The sequence below is a fragment of the Oryctolagus cuniculus genome, chromosome 9 (assembly GCF_964237555.1).
Source record: "Oryctolagus cuniculus chromosome 9, mOryCun1.1, whole genome shotgun sequence".
Taxonomy (NCBI): domain Eukaryota; kingdom Metazoa; phylum Chordata; class Mammalia; order Lagomorpha; family Leporidae; genus Oryctolagus; species Oryctolagus cuniculus.
The window spans coordinates 32,863,428-32,887,631 of record NC_091440.1 but is presented as its reverse complement, the minus strand read 5'-3'; the positions used below and the strand labels follow the sequence as shown (position 1 = coordinate 32,887,631).

At 33.4% G+C, this 24,204-nt stretch overlaps 1 protein-coding gene across 21 annotated transcripts in view; it reads right to left on the bottom strand.

The window, feature by feature from the left end:
* Window positions 1-5,839: 5,839 nt before the first annotated feature.
* Window positions 5,840-24,204, bottom strand: part of RBM26 (RNA binding motif protein 26) — an 86,461-nt gene continuing 68,096 nt past the window's right edge. For 16 of the 21 annotated variants that reach the window (XM_051850561.2, XM_051850569.2, XM_051850567.2 and 13 more), the window contains 4 exons: window positions 16,136-16,249; window positions 13,317-14,517; window positions 12,636-12,694; window positions 5,840-8,921 (listed from right to left, as the gene is read on the bottom strand). In XM_051850561.2, coding sequence (XP_051706521.1) covers window positions 14,428-14,517; window positions 16,136-16,249 — 204 coding nt within the window. In that variant the 3' untranslated portion in view covers window positions 5,840-8,921; window positions 12,636-12,694; window positions 13,317-14,427. The remainder of the gene's footprint in view (window positions 8,922-12,635; window positions 12,695-13,316; window positions 14,518-16,135; window positions 16,250-24,204) is intronic. The other 5 variants (XM_008260084.4, XM_051850570.2, XM_070048398.1 and 2 more) reach the window with 2 other exon arrangements.

Genomic DNA, 24,204 nt, shown 5'->3' with positions numbered 1-24,204 from the left:
GGAGTGCCTGGGCTCAGCACCTGATTCAAGCCACCTGCTAATGAACACCTTGAGGGCATCAGGTAATAACTTAAGTAGTTGGGTGCCTGTTACCCACATGGGAGACCCAAATTGAGGTTCTGGCTCCTGGCGTTAGCCTGGCCGGCCCCAGCCACCATGGACATTTGGAGAGTAAACCAGCAGTTGGGAGTTCTCTCTGCCTCTCAACAGAAAAATTTTTGTTTCACAGTTTTACCTTCTACATTTAAATCCATAATCCTTTGTAACGGTTCTGTTCAGTAAGGTGTGAGACTTGGTATTTGTTTCTTATCTATGATGCTCAATTTCTTTTTTTAAAGAATTTTTTTTAATTTGAAAGACAGAGAGAGGTCTTCCATTCAATGATACCCAATTTCTCCAGCACCACTTGTTGAAAAGGCTTAATTTCATCTGTTCAATTTTTTTGTACTTCATCAAAACTCAGTTGCACATTTGTCTAAGTTCATTGTGGGGTTCCATATTCTGTTCCATTGATCTACGTATTTATTCTCCTATCAAGAACCCTCCAACAAGACCATATAGTCTTGATTATTGTATCTATACAATAGGTTTTCAGACTGCACGGATTTCTCCCATTCTTTTTCTTCAAAATCATTTTAGCTGTTCTAATTCTTTTGCCTTTCCACATAATTTTTAGGATAATCTTGTAATTAAAAAAAAAGTCTTCTGGAATTTTCTCTGTATGGTGTTAGACCTGTACATCAATTTAGAGACAATTGACAGATACATTGTTAGGTATTTGATCCATAAACACAGGTTGTCAATTTCTTTAGGTATTGATTTCATCAGCATTTTGTTTTCAGCATGAAAGTTGCAGTTTGTTAGATTTACACCTAAATATGTCATTTAAAAATTGTGATTGGCATTATATTTCTGTGTGTGCAATGCTCATACATAGAAATACAATTGATTTCTGCAAGTTTAATTTTATCCTGAAACCTTACAAAACACTGCGTATAGACAAAAAGGCCAGTTTTCTTTCTTTCCAACTTGTATGGTTTCTTCTTGCTTTATTTCATTAGCTAGAATTTCCAGCACTATGTTGAATGAACAATGATGTGACGTGACACCCTTCTTTCTTTCCCCCATCTTGGTGGGAAAAACTTATAGCTCACCACTAAGTGGAACATTATCTGCAGTTTTATTGCAGGTAACCTTTATCATATTGAGGGAGTTACCCTCTATTTTTGTATTTGAGTTTTTTTTTAAATCATGGATTTTAACTTTTGTGAAGGGGTTTTTCCTTTGATTGCATGATCAATGACCACCACATTTATTTTTTTAGCCTGCTGACAGACTGATTTTTATGTTCCACATCATCGTCACACCCCTGAAGTAAACGCCACTTGGTCTTTTTTTTGTATTTTTGAATTTGACATGCTAAGTTTTTGCTGATGTTCATATCTATATTCATGAAAGGTATTGGTCAGATTTTTGGTTTTTCTTGTACTTTGTTTTGATATCAGGATAATACTAGCATCCTAAGATAAACTGTTAAGTATTCTATTTTCTGGAAAATATTAGGTGGAATTGGTATTAATTCTTTAAATACTAGGTAGAATTCTCCAATGAAACAATCTAGACAAGATTTCTTTCGGGGCCAGCATTGTGGTGCAGTGGGTTAACACCCTGGCCTGAAGTGCCAGCATCCCATTTGGGCGCTGGTTCTAGTCCTGGCTGCTCCTCTCCCGATCCAGCTCTCTGCTATGGCCTGGGAAAGCAGCAGAAGATGGCCCAAGTCCTTGGGCCCCTGCACCCGGGTTGGAGACCTGAAGAAGCTCCTGGCTCCTGGCTTCAGATCGGCGCAGCTCCGGCCATTTACAGCCATCTGGGGAGTGAACCAGCGGATGGAAGACCTCTCTCTCTGTCTCTACCTTTCTCTGTAACTCTTTCAAATAAATAAAATAAAGCTTTTAAAAAAATAAAAGATTTCTTTTGGGGAGTGAGAAACTTGTAAACAGCAAGTTCAATCTGCTTACTGGTTTTAAGAATGCATCCTTTAAACTTTTAGAAAAAGGAGAAATGACATTCTGACAAAGAGGTATGTAGACAAGAGTCCAATGTAACAAAATTGGTGTACAAAATGTGGCACAGAATACCTGGTTTTCAATATTGTAAAAATCATGGGTTCCTTCAGGAAATCTGTCAGGGAATCAACACAAGACCAGCTAGCTGCTCTGGTTCAATCTCAGGTAAGAACATCACATCCCACACACAACCACCTCTCCATTAAAGCAGCACTAAATCTGGAGAGATGCTGTGGTAGGCCATAGCTGGAACTATACACATGAAGGCTCTAAGTGAACACATACGGAGAATTTCCAGGTCCAGCTGAGTAGTCATCAATTTGTTATAAAGTACAGTATAGCAACAATCTTGAGTCACTGAGCCTTGACCATGGCTCTGAAGAGTATGGCTTATACCTCATGTGGTAATATAAATTGTGCTGAAGTGCTCTTGTGGCAAAGAAAATGAAAGGATACACAGGGAAAGCTGCAGCAAAGTGGCCTAGTGTGTGGGCCCCTGCCAACCACCCACGTGGATGACCTGGAAGAAGCTCCTGACTGCCCTGGCCCAGTCCTGGCCATAGAGGCCGTCTGGGGAGCTGGTGGATGAAAGATTGGTATCTCTGTCTCTTCCTAACTCCTTGAAACAAATAAACCTTTAAAAAAATTTTTAAATAACAGAAGCTCTGCTCTTTTAGGTTACCCAAAAAATGGTTATTAGGATTCTGAACATTTTTAAAGTATGTAATTACCTTCTAGTATTATGACATGTTGGGGCCACCATTGTGGCCCAGTTGGTTAATCCCCCGGCCTGAAGCGCTGGCATCTCACATGGGCGCCATTTCGAGACAAAGCTGCTCCACTTCCCATCCAGCTCTCTGCTATGGCCTGGAAAAGCAGCAGATGGCCCAAGTCCTTGGGCCCCTGCACCCATGTGGGAGACCCAGGAGAAACTCCTGGCCCCTGGCTTTGGATCAGTGCAGCTCCGACCAGTGAACCATCGGATGGAAGACCTCTCTTCCTCTGACTCTCCTCTGTGTTAACTCTTTCAAATAAATAAATAAATCTAAAAAAAATGTCAAATTACTATCAGACCAGAAATCAAAGAATATTTTTGTCTGATTTATCGGATATAATCTTTGTTAAGTGCCAGATACCCTCCTTTGCATTGTTTGTTAATGTTACTTTTCAATTTTTAAAATTTATTTAAAAGACAGAAATGGAGACTGCCACTTGCTGGTTCATCCCCAAATACCCCTAACAGGGCTCAGCCACACTAAATACAAGAGCCAGGAACTCAATCCAGGTCTCCCATGTGAGTGGTAAGATTCTAAATGCTTGAGCTATCACCACTGCCTCCTAGGGTGCAGGCAGCTGCAGTAGAACCAAGTATCAAATCTAGGTACTCTGATAAGAGATGTAGGCATCTTCATGGCTAACCTAAAACACTGCCCTCTTTTGTAAAAATTCAGGTTTAGTGAGTCCCGTGACATGGTGGATATTCACCTACATTTACAGATAACCTGAAAAACCTGATTTAAATCAGATCTTTAGGATAAAGACATTTTAACACTAAAAATGTTTCATGAATTTCAGACTTTAATGGCTTTCTTTTATGTGATTAACTTTGTCTCTGAAATCTTAAGTTTGTTGGACTTCTCATTAACCTCATGCCCTAAACTCAAAACACAAAAAAAGGCACACATCATATGGTATACCGTCAGAATCTTAATTCTCATAGCACTGAATGCAAAATGTATTACTGCATATTACAATACACACTTTTTATATTATTAGATGAACCAAAAGCTGAGAATTTAAGAAAATTCTACTGTAACATTACAAATCTTCTAATATTGGAATGTTATACTGTAATTACACCCAAAATGTTCCCATTTTCAAACATTATCTACCATTGTAGATAGCTGATGAAAATATTTATGGTTTGCAAAGAATTTTTCTTTTCAGTAAAATGGATTATCGTTCCAAAAATGGTCTTTCATGTTTATGAGGGACATTAATTTTCTTTCAGTCTATTTCATTCTGTGTGCGTATCAATCTCAACATCATAGGGAAAACACACATTACACTTTTTGAAAAAACAAGAAATTTAGGGATGAAAAATGTGGTTTTTTGGATTATTATTGGCTTTTTTGTATATTCCTCTAGTGAATATAGTACTAGAAACAGAACTTACTATACTGATTCTGCCATTTAATCTTAAACATAAAGATTACTTGCCATATCTTTATGAAAATTCACTAGATACTGTAACAAAATTATTAAAAATCTGCAGTTCCAAAAAAAAAAAAACAAACTCTACTAAGGTATACAGAACCCTGACAATCCTATAGTATGGAAAATAACAGTGCAGCCATGACTGCATTCAAGCTTAACTGCTCTCTCAGCCATAATTCCTATTATATAAATACGGAATAAATTCAGTAAGTTTGACAGCTCCAAAGAAAACTGAAGTTCTGCTATTTTTCAAAGCTAAATTATGAATGTATTGATGTGTTTATACATACTTTGCTCTGTAAAAGATCAAGTTCAAGATGCATTGTAGTTTTAGAAGCTGGTATACTTTGACCACATAGTTCTGAGGATTACATACCATGGAGAAATAATCAAAGGTAGACAGATTTTTAGGGGCACAGTAGCATCATTTATATTAAAGTAATAAACAAAAAAGGCACTAAGTGTCCCAAATGAGAATTGATTACTTGGGGATTCATTTTCAAATGAAGGAACTCTTAAAAATGGTATAAACTTATCATAAGTGAAAAATGGCTACATTATAAATTATATCCCAGTTTTTAAAATACCCAGTGATCATTTATTGTAACAAACTATAATACTATGCCTTTGCTTTAAATTTCTAGCTTCTCTACAATGACATATACAAATTTCATGTGATTTTTTTAAAAAGGATTTTAAAAGGACAAGTTTATTCATACTTTGTGGAGAAATTCTTCTTGGATTAAATAAATAACTTATATTTGCTCAGTCCTCAGGGGCTGGCTATATATACAAGTATGTGTGCTTTAAAATAATTTTACCAAGTGCATTGTTACTGATTAATAATCAAAGTTGTTGACTATTTCACATCCAAATATATTGTTAGATTTTGAGACATGTGTGCTTCTATGATGTGAATGTATTTTTTCACAGAATTGGTATCACAATCAGAAGTTAACAAACTTAATTCACCCATATTACAGATAAAAGGTATATCTACAGTGAAAAACAAAAGAACAAATATACAATACTTGTCATTCAGTGAAGTTAAATACAATATGAACACGCTGAATGCTAACTAAGCAGGCCAAATGAAATCAGGAGGGAGAAAATAAAGTTCAGATAAAAATGGTGAATATTATGAAGCAAAGTTCTCTGAAGGCTTTCAATGGCTTTGAAGACTGACATTATGAGCACTTTATGTCTAACTTCACATCTTGAACCAATGGTATTTTTATACATACAATAAAGAGTACTCCTTGACTACCAAGTGGAATAAAGAGCAAGTTTCCAGCAGTTAAGTTAGGAATTAGAAAGGGTAATGAAGATTTTGTGTATGTGTGAGAAAAGGAGCCAAGGACACATTGGAACCAAAACTGACAAAAACAGTGAGAATGGAGGGTAAAGACAGGAAGAGAAAATGTGGAGCCATTTCTTTTTGTAAACATTTTCAAGGCTCTCAACTGTGAATACCTGACAGATATAAATTTTTCTTTCTAGTCTATGTTAATATAACTGATGTGAGAGGTAGGGCAATTTTAAAACGTTAACAACTGTTTTTAGTAAGACTATTTTATTTTAAAAATTTGCAAAATATAAAAATAATAAACATGAATATTTAACAAACAAAACAAATTCAACTATAAATAAAAATGTTGACAATCTCACATAAACATGTAATACTATAAACATTCTAAGCATACAAGAGTAATTTTCTAGTTCAAGTTTTATCTTTTTCAGTTCAAGTTTTATTATCACTTCTTAAAAATAAACAAAAAAGCTGCTACAGCTTAACCAATTACTTTCCCTCCACTCAAAGAGCAGGGAATTTTTTTTTTCCCATGCCAACACACATTCATGAAATGGGATACTTATGGGCACAGGTATTAAAAACTGGAACAATCCAGTCTCCAGACAAGAAAAGACTCCTTTGGTGTTTTCAGATTCAACAGTCCACAGAAATTGTGTTAAAATAAACCACTTATTAAAAGGAAACCTGGTGCCAGACAGCAAGCTGAAGTAATTATCACACCTCAAACAAGTTCAGGATTCTAAAGAATCAAAAGTAAACATCTATGAATGCTTTGTTGATAACTAACTGTATCTTATGAACATTCAGTTGAGTGCTGGAATGAAATCTTGGGGACAAAACAAAAATCTACACATCAAAGCAAAACCTTTACAATGTAATATACATGTCTTTACAACTCATCAAATGTTCTATAAATATTTAGGAATTACTGTTCTTCCTATTGAATCAGACTGATGGAAATTTAAAGCAGAGCAAGATCATGTCACATTTTAGGATTAGAAAAGTTTTCCATTTGAAATGAGAAAAAGCCCTGCTGTGAGCCAAATGAACAACTTCTTATCAAAATAAACTACTGAGGAGATGGAAACTGGGCACAAATAAGTGTACATTCTGCATCATTTCCTTAAATTATGAGGTGTTTTTAAAGGGCTGGGCTCCTTAAGTGACTCAGCACAAACCACTTTTATAATTATTCTGCTAGATTAGGATAAATCACAAGCAATCATAAATGAAAGCCTAGCAAGGTCTAGACAACAGGTTCAAAATTAATAATGAAATGTTTTGTAGCACCAATAACATTTTCCTAAGACACTTGAGGGGCTAGTATAACTTTAAAGTATTATTTATCTTGTAAACAAGACCAAAAATATTCAGTTGATCTGTATTTTGAGCATAAATATTTATAAACTCTATTTAAAAAAAACAAATATAGCATGACTAGAGCAGCTAATAGTGTAAAATCCAAGTATACCGAAAAATATAAAGATATATAAAAGGCTTCCATAATGCAATCATGCAGAGTTAAATTGCTTCATTCACTTACACAAAAGTGATTCTGTACATTATCTACACACAGCTCCATAAGAATCTTATTCAGGAAAATGAAATAATGAGAACCGTATCTTAAATTTATCAACATATGGGAATTTAAATATGTAACTGATCAACTGGATTTTGGCAATTTTCAAAAAGCACAATGATCTTAATGAGAATGAAACCATACTGACTTCCAACTCTGTTTTTTTCTGTTGTTTTTGTTTGTTTGTTTGTTTTTGGCTTTATTTTGCTTTTAATTTAAAAGCAAAGGGGAAAAAAGGAAGATGCCAAAATAAATTTGAAGGTGATCCACATTCAGAAACCAATCAAAATTGTTAACAAGAAGTATCTCTTCAGAAAATGTTCTCTGGGTTCCAACCTAGCAGGGAAACTACACTGTACAGGGGCAGAGAATCCTTCCTTGAGAATAAAAAGTTCCAAACTAATCTCGGAAAATATTCATGAACTTACTTGCAGCTATTTACTAATTGCAAATGTGAACCAAAACAAAAGTCTACTTAAGAAAACGCCTTGCAGACTTTTAGGACATAATTATTTAGAAGACCTTCAAATATATATACTTTTCCTTTAATCACGCCATGTTTAACCAATGGAGATCAAAATAGATAATTTACGTTAGGACTGATGTGTTCATTACATTTTCTTCTTTATGAAGACAACTGCAACACATATGCAAGGAAAAAAAAGTGTTTGCAGAACAGTTAGCTTTGCACAAAAAAAGGGATAAAGTAAATATGGCTAGATACAAGTAAAAAAGGGGTAAACATAATCTGTGTAATTTGGACTTTTTTCTAATAGATTTACTACCAAAAGTAACTACCAATTTCTAAAATGTCTCTTGATAATCTATGAAAGAACACTCAGAAACTTTGTCAAAAATTTTTTTGATGATGCCCACTATGTATGTGGGTGAATTCAGCATGAGGTTTAATCATATTTGTTATAAGTCTAAGCCATATTGCTTATAAATTATACCTCACTTTTTAAGGAGATGAAAACTATACTCTTAAGATTGTCTTTGATGTCTTATTGCAAGTGAAGAAAACATGAAAAAAAACCCTGTAAAATTAGATATTTAATAGATATTTTAATATTTATATTCCACAGATCATCATCTATTATTTGCAAGAAAAGAAAATTATTCGCTTTGTTTTGAAGAACCAAGAATAAAAAAGAAAATCGGTTGGGTGAGTGGTCTTGGCAACACACATAAACACATTCAGAAGAAACAGGCAAGCTATTACAGGGTTAAAAAAGTACTTTATCATCTGTTCAAAATTTTTTAACTGACTATTAATCCCAGAAATATATATTAAAGCCCAGAAAAATTTAAACCAAACTCATATTTAAAGTTTTTAATTAATTTCTTCATTCTAAATTGTTCACACTAATGAACACAGTATCATGGCTTTATAGATTTCCCAGACACAATTCCCAATTTGGCTGAAACTGAATGTATCTCATATTAGGAAACCAAGAGGCTTGTTCCTTCATAAGGTGTATTTAAAAAAAGAAATGGTTAGAAAGAAAATACTGAAAAATAAGATCAGAGCACACATTTGGATACATTTCTAGACTCAGATGTACTCTCAGACTAACCATAAAGATAAAATGATAATAATGTACATGTGAACATCTAATTAATTAATTAATAAAGGACACACATAAAATGATGGAGTGATATTATTTTAACAGTCGTCTCCAGACAGGAACAGCTCTTGCTCTTGTAGGTCACAAAGCTAAATTCAGGCAATGATGATTTCTCTCTGCTGGAAAAAGAGAAGACTATTAAAAGAAAACCTTTGAAAACAGTAAATAAATCTAAAAATTAAATAATACCATAAACTGACCTCCAATTTCTCTAAATGTTAAAAAAAATCTATTTGAGAAAGGAATAAAAAAAATCAAAGTTGTAGACGAATTACACAGAGGACCATTTTTGGGCTAGAATGATTTTTAACAACACTTCTCTATATCATGCTCCCTTAAGTCATTGAGCTGTGAAGATCAGACAGTTATCACATGGCTATGATCTAAAATTTTTAGCTAGACAATCTAGTAACTTAATAAACAGCATATTTTCACAGAGGTGTGGATAGGCAAAGAAGTTTTAAGAAATCAGGAACAAACTTTAAGACATTGTAAATAAAAGCAAAAATAATTTTCTCAAAGCTTCCCAAATATTTAAAAGTAATTGCAAGGTATGTGTAATTTCCTTTAAATGCCATATGATGATCATTTCATTCTTTAATTACACTATATAATGTGAAATTCCATACCAAGAGCACAAAGGGCAACAAGAAAAAAAGGAACACATCAAATGAGACATTGTTTGGTATAAAGGGGAAGGCTAACTTGATGATGGAAAAATGAATGGACAGATGGAATAAACAGGAAGGGAAGGATTTAGAAAGGAATAGTTATAGAATTGACAGAAAAAAGCAAAATTAAAAATGGTTTCAATTGTATTAAGTAATGAATACATGATACTGATAAACTGTAATAAAAGTTATATCAAATTAGATGTTTTTCTAAGCAAGCATGTTGTCATTAGAAATTACTGAGAACAGTAGCCATTTTCACCAAGATTTCTTTCTGTCCTAGACTTTTAGGGAGCTATTTTGGAAGAATATCTGTTTTATCTGATAAGTATATAATGAGAGAGAGAAAAAGAGAGAAAAGACTCTTCTCTAAAGGCCTATATACATACCTTAGAGCAACTAGCCAGGTCAAGAAGTTAACAAGAACAAGGCAGTTTCTGAAAGCTGGGAAAAGGAAATGTCCTTTCTGCCTCACATATACTTTACACTAGTATTTAATTCTACAGTAAATTTTCATTTTTAATTTATAGGATTTTAAAAGAACAGAAAAGGCCTAAGAAAAAGACCAAAAAGTGAACTAATTTAGTTACCTAGAATTTCATGCAGGACATTGTATTTTAAAAGGCTAACAGTCTTTTCTAAGGGGGAAAAAAGTTTACTTAAATAAATTCTAGAAGGACGAAAATGAATTGTCCATAATTAGTCTATATTACATGTTAGAGGAAAAAGAAAATAAAGATTGATCAAATTTGTATAATACCCTAAAAGCCATTGATATTTCAACATACTGAACAAGAAATTGGTTTCTTTCTGAACCTTCATAACCAATGGTTAGTGTCCCAAAATTTGAAATACAATCCCCCAAAACCTAGTTACAAGATATTTCCTTCAATTAAGTTCAGCCATGCTTTCTATAATTAATCAGCTAAAACAACTTAAATTTTGACTTTATAGTAAACTACTAGGTATTACATTTGATCATAATACAATACAACAAAAGCTATGGAAAACTCCCATTCCTGTAACACATTTTCAATAAATGCGTGGGAATCAGTTAAATAATTATTAAAATGTTACAATTACCCAATAACATTTAAAACAATGCTGCTTAGAGACATAAAAGAGTGAGTAAAATATGTAAAATGACAACTCAACCATCCCTTGAGGTAATCCTAATCAATCTTTGTACCAGTAATATTTTCTCTCTTTTTTTCCCACAGGAGCTGTTTACATTGTCCTCAATCCTTTGCCCACTCCCAAATCAGCCTGTACAGCCCAGTTCTGTACTAAAGCAAAGAATTTGTTAGAAGAGCTGTTGGATTAAAAAATGCATGTATAGTTTCAGGCAGCACATTGTAAAAGGAACAAGCAAAGTAAACTGAGATGCAAAGATTTAAATCCATCTTGGTGGGAGAACTGACTGTATCTGATTACAGGCACATATTTATATTTGTAAACACTGAGGATATAAACAAAATGAAAAGTTAAAAGTTCTAATGGGGAAAGGGAAGTGCCTAGTGAAAACAGAAGTTAGTCTACATAGTTTGAATGGAATTTGTGCTGGCAAATGCAAGCACTTTGGAACACCATATAAAAACTGTACCAAGAGACAGTATATGAATGAACATACATCTAAGTTGTTTCCACTGATAAGATGATAGAAACAACAGCAACAACAGATAGGAAGTATTGATTTAGATATTTTAGGTCAAATGCTAATATAGTACCATGTAAATTTCTCATGTGAAAGTGACCTTAGAGATCATCTAGTCCAACCCTTTTCTTCACAGGCAGGGAAACAATCCTTGATGAGGTAGGACACTTATCTGAGGCCACAAGAGTTAGTTGCATAGCCAGGACCAAAAATCTCTTACCCCCTGGTCCAGTCCTCTACATTAGGCTGTTTTTAATATAAAAACTAGTTGGGTGGACTAGATTGTAGTTCTCAGCCTTTGCAATCATAAGATACAGAAATCAAAAGGCTTTTTACACCTGAAAATGACTGTTAACATTTAATATTTCAAAATATTAATGGTCCAATTATTGTGGAAATGCCACTTGGGATTACATATGTATACCTCCAGCAGTACTTGTCACCCCACTGTGAGCAGCTTAACTGTATCAATTGTTTAGCAAAATGGTTCTAGTGACTGAGTAGACCTTCAAGAGAGATTTTTAGAAAATTGATAAGAATTAACAAGGGAGGTAATTGTCACTCCATTACTGGAGATTTAAATATGCACTCATTCATTACTTCAATCAATAAACATCTATGTGCCCATTATGATCAGGGCTTTATGATAAGCATTAGAGATAAAAAGATGAATAAGACATGGTCCCCTTCCTAGAGGAGCTTGTAATCTAGTGGGGAAGACAGACATATAAACCAGATAAATTAATTACAACATAAGTACTATAACAGAGATATGAACAAAGTGCTGTATTAAAAGGGAAGGAAAAGTAGGAACTACCTAATGACCAAGAACTTCTAATTTTTTGCAGTATCTTTGAGGCAAGAACTATGACAATTATATAAACACAATCTCATGCACAATCCATAACCAGGAAGAGGCAACAATGTGGTGTTAAAAAAATGGCACTGGAATCAGAATGTCTACATTTAAATCTAATCCTTCCATTTACTAGGAGTTAAGTCACTCCATCTGTATTAGCATAAGTTTCCTTACCTGTAAAATGAGAACTAACTACTTCAAAGATGTGTCTTAAGATTTAAACGAGAACATGAAAGTATATGTAGAATATTAGTATTTATAAATATATTCATAAATAAAAATCTAGTAATAACATAATACTAAGTAATATTTATAATTCAAATCATACAGATGCTATAAAGTATAACTGTAAATCTAATCAATGTTTGTGATATTTAATCCCCATAACTTGGGACCAAACTGAAACATATCTTTTAATTTAGTGGGAAAAAAAAAACAACACCACTTAATACATTTTAAATCTAGGCTACTAGAGAATTTTATGATAAGGTAATTGAATGGCTATTTATGGACTGAAATAAACAGAGTAGATCATTTCAGTTACTTTATAAAGGGATTTTACAATAATTTTTAAAATATCAAATTATAAAGCCAATAATCAGTATGGAGCTTTAACTGGCCTTTGAAAGATTTACTTTCTTTATAATACCTGTTTGGTGTAAAGAGAAGAAACGTGAGCCTCTGCCAATTTGGCATCTTTCACGACTACTAAAAAGAAAAGAAAACAAACTTACCTAATGAATCAGAATAGCACATAGTCAACACACAAAAGACTACATAAAAATATATCATAGAGCTTAGTAAAGAAGCTTTTGTGTAAAGTCACTATTTTGACAACTGAAATCTGATTTTGAGATTTTAAAGTATAAACATGTGCACCAATTGTAGCCAAACATTTCTATAAAATGGTATTATCAAGAACATACACACAACTTTAACCCCAAGGGGGGTGTGGGGAAAGAAGAACACCCACAAGTTACTCCATTAACACAAGACCATGATGGTGGCAGAATTAACAGTTTTTGATTGTGAGGATCCCAATATGGAAGAAAGTTATTTTGAATGTAATTTCTAATTTCTAATATTATCATTATCAAGAAAGGAAAAATACTTGCAGCAAAAATGATGAATTTAAAGATAAACATGTCACCTCCCACCCCCTCATGCTACAAAGAATGCATTTATTTCCTAGAAACTGCTATATTAACTTTCAATGATCATGTTCACTTGCCAGAGAAATCCACTTAAAAATCACATTATTGTTGTAAAGGTCAGATTTTTATACAGGTATAGGAAATACACACTTAAAATATCAGACTGAAACACTTACCAAACAGTGTTTTCCTAAAGTAGTATCTATAGTACATTTCTTTATTCATATATCTTCAAATGGTCAAGTTTTCTTTCATACATCCAAAATGTAATGTGATGTTTTCTTATTCACCAAATGTTAGCTCTACTTGAAGTCTGGTTCCAAACTAATCAGCCTGCTTTTAAATTTTAAGACATCTGTTGAAAATTTATAGGATCAAACCAAACTGAAGTGGTATAAATTTTAAACATTGGATTGTACATTATTATAAAGGTACCGGTAACTATTATTATTATTAGGAATAAGTTAGTGATTATAGCTCCTTTTGTGATAATTGGGGGGAAGGGTAGATCACCATCTGGAATGGTCTATGTATTTTAATTTTTTTTCTTTTTCTTTTCTTTTTTTTTTCTTTTTTTTCTTTTTTCTTTTTCTTTTTTTAAAAATCAAGGAACATTGTCTTGGTCTTTTTTTTTTGTCATTGCCTTTTTTTTTTCTTTTCTTTTTTTTTTTTAAGAGACCATTCCACTTTATTTTTTAACATCCAGATGCATAAGGGCTCATATGTAAAGCAGTCATACACCATTATCATTAAAACCCATATGGTAAAATACATACACAAGTCCAACAAAAGGCTAATACATAGTAAAGCCTAGGCGTACTACTATGTAATATTATGAATACATAACTTGGAGACTTTAGTTAGAGTACTATGTTATCTATTCATTTTTGAAAACATTCATTAAGATTTCAAATGCAAATTCATTCCTTATTTGGAGTAAAACAAAATCCTCTAAGTTATAACAAGTATTGGTCATAAGTTTTCAGACCTATTCATTAAATTACAAAGAACCCAAAGAATTCTGTAATGTTCATAAGTATGTAATAAAAACATTGCATATGTTTCTAGTGTGATGTCTTTAGCAATTGTTTACTGAAATAAAACGTAAATATCAATCTTTCAAAATACAGGATCAGAAGGTAGTTTTCTTCTCTCTTGTCTATTTGTGAAATCCATCTTCATCACATTTTACCAAAAATTGTTTTTACAAATATGTAAAAGTACATTAGATAATACTAATGCAACACAGGTAGAGTTCTAGCATATGCAGATCATTGATCAGTCAAATCATCTTCTCCAAGAACGAGATTCATTGTCCTCTTCTTCTTCATCATCATCTTGAAGTAATGAGTCATCCACCAAAGACTCTTCCTGAAACTTTAGGTTAAAATGTGTTTAGGAATTTACCCAAAAAAAAAAAAAAAAGAAAAGAAAAAAGGTGACACTTTTGAATATTGAACTCTCTCAACAGAGCTGAATACAAAAGGTATTTCTATAGCTAGAACATTCAAGAAATAAAGAAAAGCAACGTTTATCCATTTAATGGTTTTCTACAGTTTCAACTGCTTGCATGAAATAGGCACCAAAGAAATACCATAATAAGCCTTTGTACATGCCATTTCTCCTGCCTCTCTTTACCAAATTATTCCACTTTCTACATATTCAAAATAGTGCTCAGCATTTTTGTAAAAAAAAAAGTCATAAGTTTTCTGACTTATACTAACCCTGAACACTAATGAACCAATAACTTGCATAAATTCTACCGAGATTTCTATTTCTTTTCTGCTACATGTAACAAACATTTCCTTGTATAGCATTCCTTTCTTTCCCACATTCCCTTTATTAAGTTTCTCAGACTGCTTTTTCAAACTTTTTAAAATACCTAATACCAGGAGCTCTCCTGCTTTTCTCCCCATTGAATTCAAACTCATGGAAGGACAAAGGTATAATCTAAAATATAAAATGACAAATCATGTATATGAGTTTCATAATACACATTTTATTCTTGCATTTGACTATGGATATGTATAACAGCCTTGAAATGCTCTTCAAACAAAATGAAGTGCCATTATGAAATCTAACATAGGTAAAATATGGACATATTACTTTCCTTACCTTAAACTTAGAAACTTTTTCCTACAGTTGTTTCATGATTAAACAAAACAGTTAATTACTTTTAAGTGTTTGGTTTCCAAGGGCTCACTTTTTTCACGGTTCTGCATGCCCACATCTCTCAGTCATCAAACTAACTACTGATTCCCAAGCAAAATGCACTTCTCCAAATCTATCCTAAAGCTTATCACTCTGCCTGAAATCTCTCTCTCAACTACAATTCCCAGTCCATTGTTGCTAACAGAAGGCTATTTTATCACTTAGGGTCCAGCTCTACTGTCAATACCTTCTTTAAGATTCTTCTTGACAGTAACAGTTACTCCTTAATCAAGGTTTCCACAGCATGTTGTCCAAATCTGTATTCAGCATATCAGTCTGCCTTTTCTTATAATTAATTTCTTATATATCTGCCACAACCCCTCTTTCCAGATTATAAGCTCCTTGATAACGGGACCGTGTCTTATTCATTTTTGTGCCTATCACCATATCTACCATATAGCATTCATTCTAATGAACTAAAATGATATGAATTAAAATAAAAGAAAGCTGAAATGTTAATAAAGCAAATGAATAGAACTGATATCCTAAAACTTAAAAATGTTACAAGATTTCCTGTGGATAAAAATCTAATGAATAATTATGATGTTCTAAGAGTAAATGAAACTCAGTATATATGTGGTTTTCTTATATTCTCTTTGGATTAGCAATCCACAGTTCTTCTCATTAATCCAGAAAATTTAGTTGTCTGTATTTATCTGATACCCCCTGCCTGGAATATGGCTCAGGAATAAAAGCTTATGTTAAAAATCACAGCCATAAAAATCACACTTTATATAAAAACTATAAACAATTAAGGGCAAAAACAAGTGGGAAAAAAACATACTTCCTCTTCATCAGGTTCAATTTCCTCTGTTTCCACTGCTGAAATATTAGCTATTGGTTTATTCCATGCCAGTTTTAGATCCTGCCCTTTGAAACGGGCTCCATGAACTGCAGCCTAAAACAATTAAGAACATTGGAATATAAAACATTAGTTATTTCTGAACAAAAAAATAAACACAATTAAAGACAGCTTCCTATTTTCTTTGCAACGATTATTCATCTCTAAATTTACTATGTTATTATAATTTATTATACTTATATAATTTACTTTTTATGGTTCTTTACTTCTAAAACTGGATTAGTGATTGGAAATAATTTTAAAAGGAAAACAGGGAACAGTTTAACTCAGCAGAGTTATTTCATCACTGGTTAATATTTGACCAGAAAAAATGTCTATATGTTTACTATATAACAATAAGTATTTAAGATAGCAATCCCAGGGCATTTCAAGATCCTGGATGTGACTTCAGAAGCAATGTCTAAGTCAGGATTGTATTTTAATTGCTGATTTACAGAGATTATATATATATATATTTATATTTATATATATATATAAACTATTAGCTAGAAACCTTTAACAAGTATAAGAGCAGTTTTACATTTGTAAGGTATCTCATTATTTTCAAATTATATCAAATGAACTGCTGTAAAATGTCTGATGTGTAATATGAAACACAGATAACTCAATAAATGGGAAAAATCCTTGACCTTTTCTGTTGCAAAATACAGATTTCCTCAAAGCTTTTATAACTCAATATGAAAAACTTTGAATTTTGGAAACAGTCAATTCTAAGTACTTGCTATCTTAAGTGCCTGGTTTGGAAACAGTGCATTCAAATTAAAGTAACACAAAGTAACATAAATCAATGTTAGCAACATACCGAAATAACTCATAGTCACAAAAGATTTATAGCACAATCTCAAAGTATGGCATAATATGAAATGTAGAAACAATTACAGGTTCAGTGACATCTGAACATGAATTGTGTGATATTAAAGTCCCTAGGTATAAATTTTAAAACTGCACATATAAATTTATAATAAATTTAGAAGATTTCATGTCCATTAAAATGCAGCTTAAGAGTTTTTAATCTATGGTTTCATCACAATGTCATTCAACTAGAATTTTTTTAAAGTAGTCACATATATTTAAGTTCAGAAACAAATTGCAAATTTTAAAGCTATAATTATTACATAAAAATACATCATGCTACTGTAAGAAATTCCAATTATTGCATGCAAAATTATATTCATAAAACTCATCTTTCGATTCAGTTTCTTCTAAAAAGCAAAAAATGTTATTGACATTTTCCATAATTTCTTAAGAAAAATTTCTCATGAACTACTTTACACATCTTTATATTCAGCACACAATTCAAATTTATAAGATGAGCCTACACTTTCCAGTGGCACAGCAGGTTAAGCCATGGCATAGGATGTTCACATGCTGAGATCAAATCTGCCTCCACTTCTGATCCACCTTACTGCTAATGAGCCTGAGAAACAGTGAATGATGGCTCAAATACTGAGTCCTCGCCACCCACATATGAAAAACTAAGTACATTTAACTTTTTAATAACTTTGCTCCATTGGAAACCCGACTATTAGACTATGTAAATCTTTGAAATAACTGAGTTTTTGCTTAATGAAGATGTAAATGTAATTCAAGAACAAAAATTCCTAATGTTATTAGAAACATTATTTATATTCCATAGTTACTTTCACTTTAACAACATTTTATAATAAACAGAAAATTTAATAAATAATATTTCAGGTAATTTACAACATAAAATCTCTAGACAAATCCTTCTGCAGCCCACACATTTTTTTTTAATTCAAAATTTCAGACCATATAATGTAAAAAATTCTAACACATGGTTATCCTATCCTCAAGAGGTAACCACTATTCTATGGAGAGTTTGGAATAAAATCCCACAAGTATTTTTCTACATATATACCAGAAAACTTTGTGTACACAAGTATATATGATATGTTTATGGGAACATATTTTACTAATTTATATCTTCTTAAATTATTACAATTGATTTTTCAGATACTTTTCAATATCCACATTATATGTCATTTTTCTTGAATGAATGGATATATAATATACATATTATACGCACATGTGTGTTTATATAATTAACAAACTCACTTCTATTGACATGAACAATTTTGTCTTTTTGTAAATATGTGTGACTTTCTATAGGAATAAAATACTTCTTTACTTCTCAAGCAATGGCCTGTCTATATTCTAATTGAATGGAGTTTGTCAAATGTATGGCAACGTTATCTTCCTCAGCTGGATTCCGATTCTGTTTATAATGTATGCTTTTACTGAAGATGAAAGGGTGGTTGTTCTTTTTGTTTTTTTTCCCATGAAGTTTCAGATTTTCATATATTAGAATTTGTCAACATTTTCCTTTTCGAATACTGTACCATATTTTTAAAAGCCCTCTCTACATTTACTATTTTCAGAAATTCCCCAGCCTTTTCTAGTTTTATTAAAAACAGAAAAAGAAAGAAAAAAAAAAAAAAAAAACCAGGCCGGCCTTGTGACGCAGTGGGGTAATCCACCACCCAAAATGCTAGCATTTCAATGAATGAGCACTGGTTTGAAACTTGGCTGTTCTACTTCAAACTCAGCTTTTGCTAATGCACCTAGAAAGCAGCAGAAGATGGCACAAATGTTTGGGCCCCTGCTACATGCATAAGAGACCAAGATAGGGTTAAGGCTCCTGGCTTCCATCTGGCCCAGCCATGGCTACTGCAGCCATTTGGGAAATGAACCCATGGATGGAAGATCAATCTCTCTTTTTGCCATTCAAATAAATAAATAAAATCATTTAAAAAAAAAAAACCTCTTATTCAATTTGAATTTATTTATATATACAAAATAAAAGACATAATGCCCTTTTCCCCTCAAATAAATAGTGGGCTGTCCTAACACCACTTAGTAAATAATCTGTCTTTATTCCTTGTTTTATTCAAAATAACTCCTTTGTGATAATACTAAAACCCTTACATATACTCAGAATAAAAGAGTACAGAAACAGATCTATCATCTGTTTATTCCATACCACTTCTATATTTTTTTAATTTCATAATAAATTATTCTTCATTCTTTTCACAATATTCTTGGTTATTCTGATGCTTTTTTGTCCTGTGACCTTCAGAATCTTTTGGCCAAGTGCAATATCATATTGTCTCTATCACCACTACATAATAATTAATATGAACTAGATCAGTGCTTTTCATAACAATGCACTGTGGCAGTCAAGACTTCTGCAAGCATTTCACTAAAATTCACTTGGAAAGACAAACTACATTATCACTTATAATATGTTAATAAAGAACACCATTTTATATTCCATAAGATGTCTACTTGAGCAAGGTGGAAGTAGTCAAAAAGGTAAAAGTGGGGTGAAATGCTAAATTCATAAACTAAGAAAGGAAGTATGTGGCAGAAATAACCTCAAATGAAGATAAGATTAAATTTGTTCACCTTAATTAACAATCCAGATAAAAAAATTTTTTTGGAAAAACTACCAAAGTATAAACAAAGTCAGCATAAAAGTGTATACAAATACAGCAAATAAAAAGAACATTTTTTAAAAAACTTTATTTATTTGAAAGGCAGAGTTACAGAGACAAAGAGAGATGGAGAGACAGAGAGACCTTCCATCTGCTGGTTCAATCCACAAATGGTCACAACGGCCAGAGTTGGGCCAATCTGAAGCTAGGAGCTTGGGCCATTTTCCACTACTTTCCCAGGCGCCTGGATCAGAATTGGAGCATCTGGGACTCGATGCCTTACCTGCTACAACATGGTGCTGGCCCCCCAAAAAGGCTTTTTAAAAGATTATGGTGTAGCAGGAAAAGCCACTAAGATGCCAGCATCCCACATGAGTGCAGGTTCAAGTCCCTGTTGCTCCACTTCTGATCCAGCTCCCTGCTATTGTTCCTGAGAAAGCAGCAGAAGATGGCCCAAGTGCTTGTGTACCTGCACCCACATGGGAGACCGAGAAGCTCCTATCTCCTGGCTTTGGTCTGGCCCCGCCCTGGCTGTTGCAGCCATTTGGGGAGTGAACCAATGGATGGAAGACCTCTCTCCGTAAATCTTTCAAATAAATAAATCTTTAAAAAAAAAAGGTATGTTGCCCAACACCGCGGCTCACTTGGCTAATCTTCTGCCTGCGGCGCCAGCACCCCGGGTTAGTCCCAGTTGGGGCGCTGGAGTCTGTCCCAGTTGCTCCTCTTCCAGTCCAGCTCTCTGCTGTGGCCTGGGAGTGCAGTGGAGGATGGCCCAAGTGCTTGGGCCCTGCACCCACATAGGAGACCAGGAGGAAGCACCTGGCTCCTGCCTTCGGATCGGCATAGCATGCCAGCCGCAGCGCGTCGGCCGTAGCAGCCATTAGGGGTGTGAACCAATGGAAAAAGGAAGACCTTTCTGTCTTTGATTGTCCAAAAAAAAAGTATGCTTTAAAAATTATTTCACAGATAAATTCCTATAAACTTTTAAGAAACATATCTACAATGCTACTTAAATTATCTCAGAGTACAAAGAAAAATGGAAACATTTCCATTTTTTCAAAAAGTAAAAGTAATATTCATTTGTACCTAATGAAAATAACATTCCTCCCAAAATCAATCTTAAAAATATGTATTTTAGAAGTAAAAACAAAACAAAAAATTGAAAAAAAGGACAGACTTCAGTGACTTATCAAAGAAAAATACAATGGGATATACATCAAAAGTAAATGGCTAGTACAGTAATAAAAAAGCATATAAATAGATGAAAGGAAAGAAAAAAAAACCTTCATCATCCTAGAAATATACAAACACAGGATAAAATCCATTTTGGATTAAAAAAATCTTTGGTAGTTTTTAATAAAGCATAGTTTGTATTCGACTTTAACACAAAAAGCCAGCATCTAATACTAAAAATACTAGAAGCATTTTAATATATTTTATCAAGATACTATTACTAGTGTTTTTAATATTTTTCTGAAAGTACTAACAGTGCGAAGTGTAGAAATGTAAGAGATATAAGTAAAACTATTATTTTAATGAAGTTATGATTGAATGACTACTGAAAAAATCCAAGAGAATGAAATTACAACTATCAAAAAGTAATTAACATGGCAGTTAGATATCTAATAAAAACAGATGTTTGTTCTTCCTACATACAATCAGTATGTATATTAGAACATATAATGAAAGAGGAGCTCTCATTTAAAATAGCATTGAAAAGAGGAGATATCGGGGAGAAATTTATAAGCATTTATGATCTTTATAAAGAAAACTTTAATGTTCTTAAAGGATACAAACAGACTGGAGAACTTGAAAAGCAATGCCATTCTCGAGGAAGTTATAATATTATTAAGATGTTGATTTTTCCATAAATTTTTCTATCTCTTTAGAACCAAATAAGGTCATTCTAAAATTTATATATAAATATATTTTTAATGACTTATGTATTTGAAATGTGGAGTAATGGGGTGGGGGGATAGAGAAAGATGCCTGCATCCCATATTGGTGTGCCTAGGTTCAATTCCCAACTCTGCTCCCAGTTCCAGCTTTTGCTACTGCACATCCTGGAAAGCATTCAGTGATGGCTTGAGTAGTTGGGTCCTGCCATCCATGTGGAAGACCCAAATGGAGTTCCTGGCTCTTGGCTTAGCCCTGTTCCAGCATAGGCTCTTCAAGGTGTTTGAAGAGAGAAATAATAGATGGGAGATCTATCTGTCTCTACTCTCTCTTTCTGCCTTTCAAAAAAAAAAAAAAAAAAATTGGCGTCCTTATGTCAAACATATTGATTTTTTTAAAGATTGTATTTATTTATTTGAGAGGCAGAGTTACAGACATTGAAAGGAAGAAACAGAGAGAAATGGCTCCCATCCGTTGGTTCACTCCCCAAATGGCCGCAACAGCTGGAGCTGCGCCCATCTGAAGCCAGGAGCCAGGTGCTTCTTTCCGGTCTCCCATATGGGTGCAGGGGCCCAAGGACTTGGGCCAACTTCTGCTGCTTTCCAGGCCACAGCAGAAAGCTGGACTGGAAGAGGAGCAGTCGGAGCTAGAACCAGCGCCCATATGGGGTGCCAGCACCGCAGGCAGAAGATTAACCTACTACACCACAGTGCTGACCCCAAACATATTGATTTTTAAATTTCTATATATTATTTCCTTGAAATCTAGAAGCTTGAAAATCACTAGTCTATATTCTGCTTGCCTGAGAAAAGCTTCAACTGAATTTTATATTCTTTTCAAAATAGAATGTTACAGACTTTTAAGAAACTTTTTGGGTTAAGGATATGTTGGTAGTTTAACAACTTTTATTACTCAATTTCAAATGTTTATCATAGCAGTAGTAGTTATTCTCTTCAGCCTACTGAGTAAATCCAAATAAAATGGTATTTACCTTGAAGAGGTAACTCTTTAGATCTAGCTTTCATCTTAGTTATTCTTTTTTTTTTTTTTTTTTTTTTGACAGGCAGAGTGGACAGTGAGAGAGAGGAGAGAGAGAGACAGAGAGAAAGGTCTTCCTTTTGCCATTGGTTCACCCTCCAATGGCCGCCGCGGCTGACATGCTGTGGCCGGCGCACCACGCTAATCCGAAGGCAGGAGCCAGGTGTTTCTCCTGGTCTCCCATGGGGTGCAGGGCCCAAGCACTTGGGCCATCCTCCACTGCCTTCCTGGGCCACAGCAGAGAGCTGGCCTGGAAGAGGGGCAACCGGGAAAGAATCCGGCGCCCCGACCGGGACTAGAACCCCGTGTGCTGGCGCCGCTAGGTGGAGGATTAGCCTATTGAGCTGTAGCGCCGGACTCATCTTAGTTATTCTATCACTTATTCAACTTTCACATAATTCAGTGTTAAATCTTTATTAAACCGGGTATTTTTACCTGACACCTATTCATTTTGGAAAAAAAATATACATCATATATGAAAGCATAAAAATACACATGTAAGGTAGAAAAAGCAAGACCCAACAAAAAAGACATGTGTCACTAGGTCTGAACAACAGGAAACCTCCAGAAATTATTTAAGCAAGAATTTTTTTTTCTTAGCCATGTAAGTAAACAGGGAGTAGTACACATGTTTTTGAAAGTTCTTAAAATATTTGTAATATTTTAACCATTTGTACATTAACAGTTAACATTACCTTATAATAGCATTACTTAAAAAATGAATGACACATTGAGATATGCTACTCAAACTACATATGTAACGATGGAATGAAAATCATCATTGAAGCCACCAAGAAAGAAAGCTTATCTAAACTTGTACTCAATAATACCTGTAAAAGAAAACTTGATCAAGTTCTAGTTTTTCAATATAGCACACATACAAGTTTACAAGAAAGTTCCAAACTCTTGTCAAGTAGAAATTACTTTTCATTTTTGCAAATGATTCTTAAATGAGAATACTTAACTAGACTTTAAAATAAAAAACAATAGACCATCAGGAATCTATTCTAAAAAACAACCCACTATACCTCCTTCCACTACCAAAAACAAGATTGCTCCAGGGATCCAGTTGAACGTTTTTCTGAGTTATTAGCTTCAGATTTATACTAGTTAAAATGCCTTAAGAATAACTCCTACAGTGAAGTCTTCAACAACATATCATTTTAATGGCAAAAAAAGATTCACTACAAAGAATATATGTCAACTTAGAAGGTGTTTCAAAACTGATTTAGGTCACAATCAACGTAAAGCTTCTGAAAAGTATCTCAATCTTCCCAAAAAAACAGAGTTAAATGTTTGGAAAAATGATTTTGTTCTTGAGGAAAAAAAAAAAAAAGACATGGACAAAATAGTTACTTTATCTTTTCTACAATTCATGAAGAAAAAATACAGAAGACTATGAGTCCCCCACACCTCTTACACTTTCGTTTTTTTAATCATTTAAGCCCAAATTAAAAACAAAGTTTTGTATATATTTGTATTTATATATTTCTGGTCAGTCCTTGGAAGGGCAATTAAGTATATAGTTCAAGACAACTCTACTAAGTATCCTAAAAGCTAGAGCATATATGTGTTTTGGGTATAATATAGCAAGTAGTAGAG